Below are 17,397 nucleotides of genomic sequence, written 5' to 3' on the forward strand. Positions count from 1 at the left end.
GACTTAGGAAGGTCTAGCGAAGATCAAATCAGAAATGCCTACGCACCGGTCACAAGGGGTCAAGCAAGAGCCTCTGAGATGAAACTACGAGCTTCTGAAAATGCTGGCGACGGATAAACATATTCCACCAACGCAGAGACCCGGACTATTTGTCTCAGAGTCCGGGTTCCTCTGTCAAACAATCGCCTCTCCTGTCAAAATATCGTCCCTTCTGTCAAACAGACCATTAGTTTTGTTTTTGTCCGTGATGGATTAGGTAGACAAAACGCTTACAATCATCGTTTCTGACAGGCCCTGCATGAAGTGAAACATCTTCGCGTCGAAAACTTGCGCTTTAATCAGTCATATCCGATAGCCGATTCATCCGCGTGGAAAAGTCAGGGCAGAGCCGCTTTTAAGTCTGTATTATTTGGAAGAACGCGACACCAGTTCATAAGTGGTAAAGATGCCAGAAGAAGAAGCGAGTCCTATGTATGAGACGACCACCAGGCTCAAGGAAAAATAAACTATTTAATAAAAAAAAAATATTGGTCCCGTAGTGACGTCTAATCACGCACGACAAAGTGTGCCAATTTTGACATCTCCGACGGGTACAGGGTAGGCACTGACGTATTGTTTCATAATGCCTGCTGTCATTTCGTGAAATATCACGTGCAGACTCGGAGCATATTGAAAAGGGCACTGTGTTGATTGACAGTCGAGCGGAGCGGCCGGTCCGTGTGGGTCTGTGGGACCAGTCAGCCATTTATGACCGGAGCCGACCGGCACGACTATAGCCAGTGACCGAGTCAGAGCAGCATGCACCGTCCGGTGGGGGCACCGCCCACTCTTCTCCGCCCACCCTTCTATTATTTTATCATGTGACTCAAAGTCTGACCCACCTCCCATCCCTCCCCCATCCATCTGACCCAGAACCGCATCCGCCGCTAATCTCAGTCGTAAGGCGCAGTCGCCCGCCAGACACGGCCCTGGCCACGCCCGACGCTTGTTTTGTGCCGTCGCAAAACCGACCGGCCCGATCTCGCCCCCCCCCCCGCTCGTGGTGGGAGGGGAGGGGGAGAGGGCAGCTGGGTGACGGCCGGCCCGACAGGCCGCCCGCCGAGCCGGCGACAGGTGCATAGAGCGACGGCGGTGGCCCGGGAGCCAGACGGAACGACTTGGCCCAGACGGCCGCGTGAGGGTCGAACCACCTTAGAGCTAAGCAATGGTGGTGAGCTTACAGTCACCCCTCAATCAGCAGCAACATTATCGTTTTAGTTTAGGAATGCATGCGCTTCTATCGAAAGCATAAGGTTTGTCAAAGATCAGTGTAAAGACGAGCAAACGGCGGCTGAGGATTGCATGCTTCCTTCGGCTTTCTTATTCTGAAGCAAATTTCCAAAAGTATTTTCCCTCTCGTTTCAAATCTTGACTCCGCTATCTCAGATCCCATAGCACGAGCGGTGAGCCACCTCCTTGCACCTAACGCCGCGACTTTCTAAGAATGTTCCGCTCGAACGAACTAATCCAGCGCGCATCACGTCACGACACGAGATGTCAGAGATGTGACATCCCGGCCCGGCAGCCGCCGCCACACAATAATGCCATGTTCATACCCGCGGACTGGTTCTCCACGAGATCTAAAGGTGAGGGTCAGACCAAGGTCGGCAGGACATCGCACCCGGAGAACCGGGAAACCCTGTTTGTGCAACTCGTCTTTACTTTTTGGATGCTTGCAGAATGCAGATGCAGTCTCGCGGAGGCATTTTTTATGTGAATTTCACCGTTTAAAATACCGGGAAGATGTCTCGAGTGGATTGTCATTCGTCGACGGCATCGTTACCTGTGTGAATTGATAATGGGTGTTCAGAGCATGTAAAGTGCGAGCCTCGTCGCTTTTTAAATGGGTTCTTCAAAGCATGGCGCGCTTAGGAATTATTATAGCCAAACACAGTTGGAGTCCAGCTCCAGACCTCACTGACTGCCAATCAAATTCCTCCAAAACCACATTCAACAAAAGGCAAAATACAACTGCCTCAGTTAGATTCAGAAGAGAAACATCTGCAAATGCACACATCAAACACCGCCGTAGCACCTGAACCGCCATGAGCTAACCACCACAGGACAGGGTCACCAGCGTCCCTCAGAACTGCACCTGACCTCGGCTTTCACGTGTTCATTCTCTCGAACATTTGTTCTTTCACTTCGGCATACCTACGTCAATAGTCCCTTTTAGCTTATTCACCTGTTTCCCGCATGTGTTGTTCCTCCTCCATTCACTTATCGGTTGTTCTGATGCTGCTGACGTCACTGTCACAGCTAGCCCAGCTAGACAGACCTTATGAGCATATAATAAGACCTCTATGGAGCCAGCGTATGTCCGCCGAGTATTGAACTCTGTCCATCTGCCGTCGCCACCTCAGCCGTCGTTGTCAGCGGCAGGACACGCTGACAGGCAGACACACTCTGCGTGCTGCGATGACGGAGTACCCGGCGGTGGCGCGGGACGTCAGCCGGTGCCGCGCGGCACGGACCGGGGACACCGACCGTCACGGGTGGACGGGTCCCGACGGATGGCAGACGGTGGACGGCAGACGGGGACCAGCGTCACGGCCACGGCCAGACCGCACCGCCGAGGCACGGACATCTGGTGTGGTCACTTCGTGGGCGGCTGCTGTATGTCAGGCTAAGCCGTGGAACATAGCACTCGAGAGAGCGGAATCCAGGCCCTTCGGCAACGAAGACCCACAGCACAACACACTCAATCGTAGATCAGAATCTGGAGTGACGCGACTATAGTAAATCCCGACGCTAGATAAAATTAGAGCGCTCAGCCCACATCAAACGGAAGGAAGTAAAATGGATGGCCAATCAGCTGATTCAGCTGGACGTGACGTTGCTCGTAACGCGGCGTCGGACGTGACGGACGTGACTGATCAGTTGAACGCCGGGCACTGGGTTCATCATGTGACGTGACTCAGGCACGGCGGATTCCCAGCGCTGCAGGCACGTCGGGCCAGAGACTCCCGGCTACGTGCCCGAAAGGTGCTCCATGCACCAAGAGAAACTATTATATATCTTACGAGCAAAGCAGGTTCAGTTACCAGACCAAGTGCACCAGGCGATCCAGAGACGGTGATAAATATGGCGCTTTCAGCGAGCGCTGCCTGGCGCTCGTGCGATGAGACGTTTCCAAACATACCGCCCACAAATAACCAACATGAGCGATGTGACTGCGGCTGGAGCGATGAACGATCCGTTCGCCTCACGTAGCAGCTGAGTGAGGAACGGCACCAAAAACCTCCGCATAGTGTCAAACAGCTGCAGTATTACATACCACGGAGTTATTCACTGCCTTTCTAGAGACCACCGACTAAATGACGAACGGCACTCAATAGGACAACAATAATTGCCTGGTTATTCGAACTCCTAGACTCGCCCCTCCGCTTAGCAACACTGTTATGAAAACGCACGTGTACGATCGATCCAAGAACAGTATCGCGACTCAGCCTGACCACGAAGCGTCCACTGTCCATCCACGGGTTCCATGGGTCGTCTGTGCATTGCGCATACGTAATGGGGTATTTCGGCGCTATGCAAGTCCACCAAACCCTCCAGCAATCCGTCGTACCGTCCAGCCCGAGCTATTCACTCCCACTAACCCTCTAGCCATGTGTCGTGCCGTACCGACCAGCCGCCGTAACATCGTACCGTGCCGTGCCGACGTCTAACGGCCCACCGCGGTCCGGTGGGCGCACTAAGTAAGGTACCGCGGCCCGGTCAGCGCAAACGGCGGGCGGGAATCCCACAGAACACGGTGACCGGCCGCCGGCCGCCAGTCCGCCGCTACTGGAAGATCGTACAAACCACGAGCATGGAAATAAGTGCGAAGATTGGAGCAGGTACAGGAAAAGAAAGATCACGGGTGAAGTGGGTGCGTTGGTATGTTACCAACGCCCTGTCAGAATACAGATGTATTCTCTGTGGTCCGTGGACATCTCTGGATTGTCAATTAGAGGCACCCAAACCAGTTTTAGCACCACCGCTTCAGGTTTACAAAGGTCGTAGCCCTCCCCGTAGGTGGAAATCTCTTGGCTCCAAGGGTCGATTCCACGGACGACGCGATAAGAGTCGGTTTATTAGTGGCTCAGCCAGCGGTTTATCGGTCTCGCATATTCCGGCAGCGGGCGACGGCCAGCCCGGGGGAGGTGCCGGTCCGTTCCTGTCGGAATCCGGTTCCAACAGTTAGAGACCGCTCGTCAGTCCCTGCCAGAGGCCGTCGAACTGGGGAGCGGAGTAGTTCCAGACGACAGACGTCACAGTGTGCCTGTTCAAATGATACCATGACCTATTCGAATGACCTTTCATATGTGTATGACAAGCCTGCTCCATATCATTCGAGGACAGATCTGCAGAGAGCTATTACAGCGGCAGCCTCTACATAGATAACGCAGCACCGCTCCTGACAGATATCAGAGGAGACGGCTACCTAGATACTCCAACGGCGCTCCCGACACGCCCACTCTGCAGCCCACCGCCGCCGGCCGTTTCGATCAGCGTGATACCAGCCGCCCGTCGTTTTTATCCACCCCTTTCCATCAGCCGCCGGCTGGTAAACTAGAACTCCAGTCCCAACCGGCTGTGTTGCGCTACAAAAACCCGATTGAGAACGGGTGGCCTCTGGTCGAGTCAGCTCGTCAGGCTCCGTGCCGATCACATGCCTGCCGCGTCACCGGCGGCGACCGCGCCGTATCGATCCGCTGTCGACTTCACCGGTCCGCCGAGCGAGCGGCGCGCACTGAACGTCATGTGCATATCGATTATTACGTGCCGTTTTCGGTGGCACGGCGCCGGCGAACCGTCACATGTTGGAGGTTGGAGAGGTTGGAGAGGGTGGAGAGGGTGGAAAGAGAGAATATGAACAGGGAAATGAGAACGGACGGGCCATGCTGCCTTTGGTCCAGAAGCGTGGTTGGTATATTGTGATGCATGAAGATGCAAGGAGAGATTGTTAATCGCATATGAAAAAGCAAAAGTGTGGATGAGAAACAGACAATATTGTAACCGGACCGGAGACAGGACAATGCTATGTGGCTCGTCAGTCCAGTTAGGAATCAAACACAACAGAACATCGGTGTTCTAACCAGGATTGGGCGGCGCCGACACATGTACCGGTCTACAGTGGACGTTGGACAATGGACATGCTTGCAGCACCGGCCGTGGCCGTGTGTCAGTATCGGTAAGAGCAGACGGCGACGCACTATATGGTCCGTAGCAACGCTGAACTGAATGACAGGTGGGAGCACGAATCAAGAGTCGGTGCTGAAACATAAGGAAACGGTGACGGGCTTCCGCCGGTGGCAAGGTGTGGGGAGGCGAGGTTGAATTTAGCCGAGCGCTCAAAATGCCACCGCACTGGCACGTGCCGTGTCAGGGGACTGTAGCAGTGAACTTTGTACAATGTAGCACTGAGGGCCAGCACGCACTGGCCGAAATCAATGGCCGCTCAAACATGAAGCACCAGTAAAGGCGAAGTGGGTGGAGTACCGCGAGGCCACATTGCATGGCTACTTTCTGCAAACTTAGCCCACTTGTGCTAGCTAGTGAAATGTTTAGTTATATATGGACATATGGGTCGTTTCATACATAGGTATTATGATTTATTGCAATTAAATGATCGTTGCGTTGCAAAATTTGTAACGTCTTTTCACTAGCAATTCACAAAAAAACGTTATTCCCAGTTCATTTGGGAATAATAAAAAACGATTCGAACACAGCCTTTCGAAAACGTGCAGTCTTTTGGAATTCATTGGGATACGTTTTAGCTCCTATACGCCGGACCCCGTATTGATTCCTGAGGACTGTTGATCTCTAAGGGCGACATATCGAAGAAACATATCGTCCAGCAGAACACTCCACGAAAGATAGTCCCAATGTAATGACGCAGCAGCATCTGACCCGCAGCCAGCCTCAGCCTAAGTCACGATATCGACCGCAACCAATCGCATCTGCTTTACAACTTGCAAGCCTCGTGGACCAGGTATGCGGCGTGGCAAGTCGAGGACAACGACCCGCGACTGGAACCGACCGGCATCTCAAACATAACGGAATTCCGGCGATATATCGCCGGAATATCGTCAGTCGTATACGACTGACCTCCCCGTTTCGACAAAAGGCCTCCTCTCCCTCCCAACTCATGATCCACCCACGCGAGCTTCCTCCCTTCTCCTCCCTTCCCGATCAGTTCCTTTTGTGACCCGGTGTACTCACCATCCTCGAGTTTGATGTGCGGTAGTCTCAGCTCGGGCACGTCGTTACAGTAGGAGTGCTCGGAGCGGATCGGCAGACTGGCCTCGGTGATCATCCTGTCGCGTAGGATCACTGACGAACCGCCTCCGCCGCCGCGCTCCTCGTAACCGGCCCACTCGCCGTCCCCCTCCGCCAGCGACTGTCGGCACAGAGAATAGAACATGTTAGCGGATTAACACTAACCTCCACCAGCGACTGTCGGCACAGAGAACAGAACACATTGAACCTCACTCAGTGACCGTGGTCTTCGAGAACAGAACACGCGACCTACTGAGCAGCACGGCCCCCTATCGACTGTGAGCACGGAGAACAGAACACGTTAGTTGATGTCGCTGCATTTGCGAAAATAGAGCACATCCAGAGCAAATATCACCGCCCACAATAATATGACAAAGAGGGCGGTGATTTACGGTCAAAGAAGCACATATTCACATTGAATATGGTAAGAGGAGGCCAAGTAAAAGAGGTAAGCTTAGGATTTAAACTTCGAACAGTTGGCCACAAACACATCAAAAGACCGTTTAAAGAACACGGAAGTCTGCACTCTGCAGTGCTTACTGCAGTTCATGTTTGCAGGTTTGCAGGTCATGTTGCAGCACAACTCCTCAGTCTTCCCCATGACCTTCCCGTTTATTCTACTAATAGAGGAACGCCGCTACCACAACTACATGTTCGTCATGAACAAAACACAGGCACCTGGCTAGCTAAGCTACACATACACAAGCCTGGCACGCCGAACACCAGGGAATGTTCTGCCGACAGGGGCGTATTTTTCAGCTCTGGTGCGTCATGCGGGCGTCATCCGTCATCCGTCATCCGTCAGTGGCGGGGGCGGCGGATGACGGCTGCGGTGGCCGTGCGGCCCATGAGATGCACGCTGAGCCGCTCATCAGTAACCAGGCGGCGTGGCTCGCACGGTCCCGGTAAAAACCCGGTCCATGTCGGGGTCATTGAACAGTTGAGTCTGTACCGCGGGCAGGTGGAGGCCGTAGCGGAAACCCGAGACGAGGCCCCGTCAGAGACGGAGAGTCGCCGGAGAGTTGCCGGAGAGTTGCCGGAGGGTTGCCGGAGAGTCGACGGTGACCTGTGCCACTATCCCAATTCCGCAAATCAGGAGAGGACCGAGTAGGACACGATCTAGTCAGTCGGTGACACACCAGGGAAATAAGCTAAAATTAGAGCGCTCTATTTATTGCTTCCGCTACTTCACCGTCTCCCATAGGGTCCTGTGTTGAGCTGGTGTCGAGGCTCTAAAAATGACGCCGATTTTTGCACCCTTCTCACAAAAACCGCTCGGACCGCCTGGAAACTAATTGTTCCGCTCTAAAAATTTCATAATCGACGGGAAAATGAACGAGGAAAAGATTGGTCCTGAAATAATTCTGAGCTCCCTGTAGAACATATCGAAATATGGCTGCAAACTAGGAGCATGTCAAAATCGACAAAACAATACAAATAAACTTACCGGGATTTTTTCATTTTCCATGCATCTGTGTATGAAATCAGTAGCTTTTTCGGAAAGAGCATCTTCTATTTGATAAATAATTCCACAATTGCAATCGAGAAAAAAAAACATTTCTGCTGTGACAGCAGTTTTGGCATTGTGCCAGTAGTGTGGCGTGCGCGGTGCTGCGTTTACGTCGGGACGGAGTTGTGAGTATTTTCGGTGTTTTGAATGGTTGATGGCCATTTGAACCAGCTTTATATTATTTCCTACCAATTTTTGCATCAAATTATTGCTTTGAAAGACCATTGAAACCTCTTATCTCTTCATGAAACACGATCATATTCATCGTCGACGAAAATGGCGCGGGACTCCATGTGCCTTTCGATCGAAATAAATCGTAAATTAAATAATATTCGATGATGAGTATCATATTCTAGTGACACATTTTCATAAAATAAGGCATAAACTTTGCAAGGAAGTCAGCATTGGATAATTGGATTCTTATTTTGCTCACATATCCTTGTAGTAGTCAAATGGCTCAATTGTTAGATAAATGTAAGCATATGTTTTGGCTTGATGTTTGCTGTGAAACCACCCAGCCACTTGCTGGTTGAGTGGTTTTCTGATAATTACCTGATAATCATTTCTCCTTTTCCTTAAAAGAAACTAAAATTCTTTTCAAAGTAACCCATTTTTAGGAAAGGCAGCTTGCTCATTGACATTTCATGTTCTTGTTTTGTTATTGCTGGCAGTATTTTGATACAATAATGCAATATGATTTTTTTTCAATAATAAAACCTAAGACAAACTTAGTTAATGCGTCAATCAACAATCAAACCCAACAGAAAGATTGCGAGTCCTTGTGACGTGAAGTAGAATATTCTATGAATGTGTTTTATAGAATATGCCAAATTTTAAATTAATTTATTATTTGATACTGATAGCCGAGCATGTGAATTATGCCACAATATAATTTCATTTTCTGGTTTGAAATAGCCGGCAGTATTTTACATGTTGCAATATTACAATACATGTTGTTATGTTATGTTAAAAGTTTAATAACAGCCAACAGAAGGGGCTGTTTCAGCAGATAATGTTTGTACCTTATGCATTACCTTTCTTTTCTGCAGGACCATGCTTCCGCTGGGTGGTCGACATTTGCCTCCTGAAGAAGTTGAGCAACATGAAGACCACCAGATGAGGTGTCTGCAGTTCATGTGGAACTCTGCAGACTACAAGTGTTATGCCAACCACAACCAAAGTGCTGTGATCATGGAGGCATGAACCTCATGACAACACTTCAGATTTGCAGTTGTACCAAAGTGTGATTCAAACCACCTGTGGCATCTCACTCAATGCGTGAACAGTGTGATCATTGTGCAGTGTTCAGCTGCAACTAAGACATTTATTAGTGACTTGTTTTGCAATTAGCCACCAAAAACATTTTTGGGCTGGCTGATGTAATTTGTTGTGCACTGCGCAATAGTGGTAGTGTTTTGTCACTTGTCAAGTTGTCAGTTGTGCATGTTGCATGTTTCTCTCCCCTCGGCCCTCATTATCAGTTAAGTGGTGAATTGGCATCACGACACTCAGTCTCCCCAGATCTCCATTGACTGTCTGTCAACCACCTAACTTGAGATGGTATTTGCTAATAGTGTCAGAAAAGAAGTGATTGTAGACATTTTTAGGAATATGAGCTCCGTTTCATGCGTGTTCCAGTGGTCATTTCGTCACATGTCCCATAGTGTAATAAATGGAAACTGTTGTTCCCTTTTGAAGGTACTCGCGGATGCAGAAAGCGTTGGGCCTAACTATTAAACGCACCCTCCTATCAGCGACGCACGAAATCGACAAATATCATCCTTTTTAGAACAGGAGGAAACGAAAACTTGTGAACATAGCTGTACCTACAACAGTGCATAAGGAATTGAAATTCTGCGAGTTTTTGAAATTCGGAGAAACTCAAGTTGTCGACAGGTATGCCCCCTTGTACGTCAAAGACCGCCTAAAAAACAAACGTCTACAAATGAATGCAGTATTTGTATGTTCGTTGTAATTGCAGCAGCCTAGCAACATGCATTGCGGTCCGATGGCGAATTACACTCGTGCTTAAAAACTATGCCGGCAACTGCCAATGCACTTCAACTTAGGTCATAGGTGAGGAGAGGAAGGGTTAGTCAAATGTCAACATCATAGAAATGGCTTCATCTATTGAGCTGTGCCTATTGTACATAATTCAACCAATCTATGCATTTCGTTTCTTGCAATCTACTCATGCTTTCACTCCAGGTTCAGACTTCAGAGTAATCATCCCATATTGTACGTCTTAAGATATTGATTTCTATGGCGGTTTGCAATTGCTAGCCACGTCTTATCTCGGTTCGGTGGCCCCGCATCGGCCCACTCGGCCGCTCTAAAATTGACTTACGGAGGAGGATGGTGGCTTTTATTTTAGCTTCTCCGCTGACTGCGGGGAGCGCCGTCGCCGAGGTAGGAGCAATAATTAGCTTATGTTTGGGACTAATTTCCACGCTTAATTAACATTTTAATGTTATTTTAATTAATTCATGTTAATCTTTGACGCATTCTCTTTCTATTGATACCATCCACCGGTCTGAGAAGTACTGCCTTGCTGCGTAAGGGCCGATAAAAGATCACGCTTTTAGGGGTATCTCTTCAACATGGGGCAGGAGCAATAAATAGAGCGCTCTAATTTTAGCTTATTTCCCTGGTATGTCACCAACTGTAGTCATCGGCTCCTATTCACCGAAAAGATTCGAAAAGAGGCCTGCCTTCAGGCATTCTCTCACAACCTCCTTGCGAGCACTAGCCCTCACTTATCAATGTTCATCGGATGCTGATGAATTCCACTGGTTAAAATAAAACTCCGGTTGTTCCTGATAATGTCACCAAACGTCTAGACTAAGCCCATGCCAATGAGGAATAGTAGATGGGTCAGAAAAGGACTAATGAGAATGACTTACTGGATCATGCTTCATTGTGGCCTTGGCAAATGTGATTGTCTGCATTCAACGATGGAGAGATTCAGATGATGCACTGCCCATAAGCCACACGAGCAGTGAGCACAGACACTCTTCCGCACCACTGGACTTCAGATGCCCAAATGGCACTCCTCCGCCGAGCGACCTGGCCCAACCATGGACAAATCACGTGACAAGCTGGCCCGAGGGTGGGTCTCGCGCAGTGGCGTACCCAGCCTACGACACAACTGTACGGCGAGACTGGGGCATTCGCGAGCGTAACCTGAGTCCGCTGCTGCGCGCCCCGCGTTTTGAGCTGGCTGGAGCTGCCCGTTACCATTCAATAACATGACATTGCATTGGTATAAGCGGGACTGGAAATAGGACAAATGGACAGAATGGGACACGTAATAACACAACACAAACAGGTCATTATGTGGCTAAACTCATACTTGGCCTCAGATCATTTATAACGTTACTAAATAGCGCAGTATTTATATGTGCTCCAATAAATAGCACCGTAATTCTTATGGGTAAAGTGTGTCCTTAAATCTAGTGTCAATGTCACCAAAGGATTATCACCCAGCACCTCATTCCATGCGAGGCACGCCCAAATCCTAACGGGTTAACACCGAACACGTTCAATCCCGAACAGACGTTCTGGCACGCTCGACCAACTGCTTCCCCAGACTGTTTCCCAGCGCCTCCCGGAAGCGCGTCCGATCGAGCAGCTCCGCGGCCCGGTGGCCGGTGGAGCGTCACGGACGCTCGGCACGGATACAGGTCGGCGCGGCGCGGTTCAAGGTTGGCCGGGGCCGCCGCCGCCGGCGATGACGCGGCCGGCGCGCGCTCGAGTGGGGTCAGTGATCGGCTCGTCGCCGCCGGCGGACGGCAGCAGCGCCGGCTGCTGCGTCATCTCACACACACAGCGGCGCCGCCTTCAGGGATGACGGGCCGAGCCGAAAGCTGTGAAATACCAACAGCCGAGACGGGCGTCTGAGGTCACGTCGGCAGGTGTGGTGGAAGTGTCCGCGCAGGTAGGCGACAGGAGAGATACCTACAAATTCCTTATCCACGAGTCCCATACACTTCCAAGCATATCACGCAAATAACTCGTACACAACCAGCACTTTGCCAAGAACGACGAGCACATTATGCCACCACATGGAACATATGCCTACCATTCTTCAGCAGCAGCTACCATAAACGGAAGTACCATTCCAGCCGAGATACCTCTTTATCACTCGCCCATGACGCGACCGCTTGCGGACTTCTGCAGATCCCGCGGCAGCACCGTCCATTCATTCTCACCGCCCCCGCATCTCCTCTGTTACCGCAGCCGACCGATTCCGGCCTATATTTTCAAACGGGCCCATCGCGCCGACTGGCCGTGGGAGCGTACGACGCCCGTCGTCGACAGGCCCGGGCCATTACCGACCGCGAGTGGCAAACGCCGGGCCGTGGCGCGGAACGCCACCGGTGGACGACTGATGGGTGGGATCGGTGGGTGGCAGATGGTGTCGGAAGAATGGTGGGACGAAGCACTCCCATTATAGTAGCAGGTGCGAGCGGGGGGAGGGGAAGTACCAGTAGCAGGTAGGAAAACTACAGGAAAACCTCACGTCAGGTGACTCCCATGAGTAGAGGGATGCGACCATGCGTCAAACGAGTCCCATGGTTAGGAAAAGCGTTCGTTTGCTCCCGCAGGCTCCCGCAGAAGGAAGTATTAGCTCCACGTTCCACGGGAAGAAAGGAACATCAGCTGATTCTCCCATAGAGTCCACCGGCTCTCACACGCCGAAGGGGTAATCAGCTAACGCTCCCACGGGCAGCGCAACCAGCTGTTAGAGTCTTAGACTGTCCGCAGAAATGCATACCGCATATTTCCGTTCGGCGGCGGAAGCCGTGAAATGTGTCTACCGCCCGGCATGCTGCACGCTGCACGCTGTTGATACAATGTCCCGACTCCCGGTCATTCACCCAACGGCCGATCTGGCTAGGAAGGCAAGGAATATCGTCTCTGAAGTCTGAGCCGGACCAATCCATTAAAACTCATGACATTTTCAGCTTATAGATGCGGGTTTCGCCTAAATTGACCCCTCACGATTGACATTGTAACCCGCCATAGTGGACATGACCTGTCAGGTCACTCGCACTGGGCCACCTTTCAAGCCGGCATAACCAGCCCGAAGCTGTAAAACTCTGAAGTCCCGCTACCGTGCGACTTCACGGTCAGGTAAGGGATGTGCGCCGTAAATGCCGCCAGCCGTGACCGCTGCGCCAGTATCGTCACCGTGACCCGCCGCCGTTCAGAACCGGAAGCGGTGCTGTGCCAAAGAGTAGCGGGCGTGTCAAGTGGGTTTCAACGGTCAACGGATCGTCCACTTACGCTCTCCGGCTACCGACAAGTCTGGCAAGTTCTGCGTATCAACGAGCCACGTTCTTCGCTGACGAGCCACGACCAAACACCAGAGGTCGACTGTCGATGAGTAAAAAGTAATAAAAAAACAGTAATTTATTCTCTGCTTCGCCGTATGCAATTAAAAGCCAGCCAACATTGTATTATTGTATTGTATTATTGTATTAACATTAAATGTCCGTCCGTGTTCCCACAGTTTTTCAGGACATTTTAAACATGGCAGTGTACACGGCAGTAATGTAAACACAAATTTCCACACAGATGTACACGGCAAGGTGCCAACGTACGGTAACATACACTACATGGCGCACAGCAAGGCACAGAGTACACACTACACATTACACAGTAAACGCGATCCGTGATACTATCCCTGAGCAAGTGAGCTGGTATGGTTCACGCGTTTTTGCACCTAAGTTTTTTCCTGAATTCTTTTTCTGACGCTGTTTGTGTAGTTTCTATTGGAAGTCGATTCCATTCAGTTGCGGCTCTGTACGGGAAAGATCGTTGTGTAATAGACAGACGCACTTTTGGAAGGTGGAGCCGATTGGTACATGCCAGGCGGGTCACTCGAGTGGTTATGTCTGATCTTTGGTGAAACATCCTTTTTAGAGCTTTGGGGGCGTCGCAGTTATTCAAAGCGCGAAATACTTTTAAACAATCACGCTCCTTGATGAGCTCTTCAATTGTTGGCCACTGAAGCGCACTTAGGGTGGGTGTAATGTGCTCATGGCGGCGTGTTCCGGTTACTACACGGGCTGCGAAGTTTATTACTTTCTGAACGCGAGATATTTGGTTTTTGCAGGCCCCACCCCAAACTGGCAAGCAGTACAATATCTGGGAAAAGACGTGTGCCTGGATAATGAGAATAAGAGCCTCAGCAGAAAAGTGACGCCGGAACCTGTTTAAGGACGATAGAATAGAGTAGCAGCGTCGTAAAACTTCTGTAACGTGTTTTTGCCAGGATAACGTTTGGTCTATTTTCACTCCCAATACTTTAATGTTGTCTGAAGGTTCAAGCGAACTTTCACAGAAGTCAAGTTTGAAATCAGAGACTCTCTGCAAAGCTGATGATGTGCCTATAAGAATGAAATCAGTTTTGGCTACGTTCATTTTAAATGAGTTGGTAGTGAACCATGTCTGCACTGAGGCCATGGAAGATTCCAAACGCCTTTTGAACTGGATGAGACTTTCGCTGTCTGTCGGCGAGCTGTCCAAAAGCTGAGTGTCATCTGCATAGCATATAACGCGGCCATGAGGTATACAATTTGGTAGGTCAGCAGTGACTAGACTGAAGAGAACAGGTCCCAGGATTGATCCTTGTGGGACACCGAATTTCACGGGAAGAACCTCAGAACCACCTCGAACCATTTGACCACGACCGCTCAGATAACTTTTGAACCAGTGTGATGGGACGCCGTGCCACGCTAGTTTCATCAAAAGAATTTCATGATTGACGCTGTCGAACGCTTTGCTCAGGTCTATTGCTGTTATTGAAGCAATGTGGCCCCTATCGATTTGATCAGTAGTCCAGGCAATGGTCTCTAGGATGGCGTCTTCCGTTGAATGGCCCTTGCGGTAAGCGTACTGGCTGTTACCTAGTAAGTCATTTTCTTTGAGATAGTGGGTTAATTGGTTGCACACGACACGCTCAGTGATTTTCGACATGACTGGCAGAAGTGAAATTGGACGATAGTTGCTAGCGCGACTGTGATCACCATTCTTATGTAAAGGAACTACACACGCTATTTTCCACTTTTCTGGAAATATGCCGCTTGATATTGAAGTGTTAATGATATGAAGGAGCAGCGGACCGATCACAGCAAAACAACGACGAATGGCCAGGATGGGGACTCCATCCAGTCCGACAGCTTTCGAATTGCTCATCAGACGCACCGCTGTTGACAGCTCAGGTAGAGTAGCGGGCTGAAGCTCAAAGCTTGTGGCACACACCACAGGGGGACGTATCTGGGGATCGACATACGTGTCATCCTGTCTGCGAGGTAAGAGTTCTGCTGCAATGTTAGAGCCTACATTCGCAAAATACGCATTAAACATGTCGGCCTGTTTTGAATCAAGGTTGTTATCTAGACAGTTGCCGCTCGTGTTTTTTACATACTGATTAAACTTCTTCCAAAAGCCACTGAAGTTCTTGCGCATTAATTCGTTACATAGAAAGTCTTTCCGTGCACGTGCTAATTTGCTTTTAACACTGTTGTGAAGTCTTCTGAAGGTCACGTGTCGATCTGCGGTGCGGAGGTTCAGCCAGTCCTTTTTAGCTTGGTCTCGCTTCGTCATCAGGTCACGCAGTTCACTGGAGAGCCATGGACAGCCACGTTTTCTATTTGTGCGTACATTTTCCATGGGACAGTGCCGGTCTATGACCTCGTTCCAGACGCGCATGAATTTTTCAAGCTTGCTATTGACATCAGCGGTCTCTAACATCTCACTCCAGTCCGCTAACAAAAGATCCAGACAAACTGCGTTCCAGTCCGTTTTGTGCCAACGCCTGGTATGAAGAGTCCTTGATTTTTTCCGCGGTTTGGGTATTTTCACGACACACGTCACCGGCTGATGATCACTGAGTGAGTCGTCTAATACGCTGACAGCTGCATGGAGATCTGGCAGACTGGTTATAATGTGGTCGAGAATTGACGGACGTGGAAACAGATGTGTTGGCTCTTTAACCAGTTGATTGAGGTTGAGCTCAGCCAGAAGCTGCTCATATCTTATTACCCCAGCGCCATCTCTGGTGGATAGATCGATGTTCATGTCCCCGAGCAGGACCACTGGCTGTCCTTTCGATAGTGCTTCTTGTAGTTGAGTTCTGAGGGAGTCCAGGAAGTCTGTAACGGAGCTGTCTGGTGGCCGGTAAATGACGCCAAGAACAAGAGACCGACCGTGACTGGTGACAGACAGCCAGAGTGCGTCGGTTACCGGATCGGTATTATGAATTTTCAAAAGCGAAATTTTTATTGAGTCACGGTAGATGAACATCTAAAAAGCAAGAAACACTATTTTGTTCAAATTCAGTATCTCAGTCAAATATCGAGCATGTTGAACCACACATCATGTCTCAGTTGCTAACGATTCCATACACTTCGCAAAAACCATCCAAAACAACGACCCATGCCTAATAGCACTCACCGGCAAAAAGAAAGGATGCTCGAATAAAAAGGAGGTACCTAGGTGTCTGAAATGAAACGTCAGTACGGTATCCCTTCTCACCTATAGATTACAAATCCATTGGGCCTCAACTTGAACTGGGGTAGGACTTCCGCTAGTGCTCCCGCTTGATGTTTACATGTGTACATTTGTCTCAAGATCGAGAAATTTTAGTTTCTGTCCTCTGTGCGGGCTAAGTTGGCAGTATGACGCCACATGCTTGCAAAGGATTTTACCGACTGAAAAAGGAATTTTTGAATGAAGGTTTAAATGAACGAAGGAGTGAATGAATGAATGAATGAATGAATGAATGAATGAATGAATGAATGAATGAAACTCAGCCGTATCTTTGAAAAAAGTGCGTATATATCTATTTTGATTGATAGTAACTAACTTATCTGTTGATAATTGTACTTTTTAACTATCTGGTAGGTACCGCTTTTGGAGACAAGAAAGCAAAAACTATAAGTCAGTCTAAACTACAATCCTCGCTTCTCTCTTCACCAATAAAAACCATTTAGCCTTGGCTGGACAGCCATTGAGGTTAGTCGGCGTGTTTTCCACCGCTGCAGGTGTCGGCTGTGGCAGGACACCTGTCCGCCATGTCAGGTCGCCGGCCACATCTGCCGCCGCGCGGTGTCAGCCGACCGTCGCCATCCATCTGTCCCCAGCCCGCGGCTGCTGCTGGTGCTAAGTGGTCTAGTTCGCCGTCACCAGTGGCGTACTGAGGTCAGTGGACCATGCAGTTGGAGAGGCAGCTAGGATAATACAATTATATGTACAGGGGATGGTGGCTGGGGACTGGGAAAACGAAACTGGGAAATATCAGGGTAAATGGGTATAAACGTGTGTCACACAGTCATTGGGGTGTTAACGGATGCATCGGCTTTTATATTTCGCGGCTGTGCGTAGAATTGTCTGCTGATCGGTATAGGTGCCAGCAGGAAATAATTAGCCCATCACGAGTGTGCTTATTGCGTCAATGGCTGTCGTGACTCCCCAAAAATTATGAGATAAAAACAATTTTGTGCGTCGAAGCAATGCTCAAAGACGGCTGCCATAGCGCGCACTCAAACAGCTGCGGGCCTCAAATCAATGCA

At 49.8% G+C, this 17,397-nt stretch overlaps 1 protein-coding gene across 2 annotated transcripts in view; it reads right to left on the minus strand.

Moving 5' to 3' along the window:
* The window catches only part of LOC122389774 (cyclic AMP-dependent transcription factor ATF-6 beta-like), a 63,339-nt gene that overhangs the window by 21,331 nt on the left and 24,611 nt on the right, over positions 1-17,397 (minus strand). Inside the window, exons 1-2 of one of the 2 annotated variants that reach the window (XM_043382135.1) lie at positions 10,720-11,054; positions 6,250-6,427 (exon numbers count right to left, since the gene is read on the minus strand). In XM_043382135.1, coding sequence (XP_043238070.1) covers positions 6,250-6,427; positions 10,720-10,764 — 223 coding nt within the window. In that variant the 5' untranslated portion in view covers positions 10,765-11,054. Of the gene's footprint in view, positions 1-6,249; positions 6,428-10,719; positions 11,055-17,397 lie in introns of those variants that run through there. The other variant, XM_043382134.1, reaches the window with a different exon arrangement.

The sequence above is a fragment of the Amphibalanus amphitrite genome, unplaced genomic scaffold, assembly GCF_019059575.1.
Source record: "Amphibalanus amphitrite isolate SeventyFive unplaced genomic scaffold, NRLGWU_Aamphi_draft 000371F_arrow, whole genome shotgun sequence".
Taxonomy (NCBI): Eukaryota; Metazoa; Arthropoda; class Thecostraca; order Balanomorpha; family Balanidae; genus Amphibalanus; species Amphibalanus amphitrite.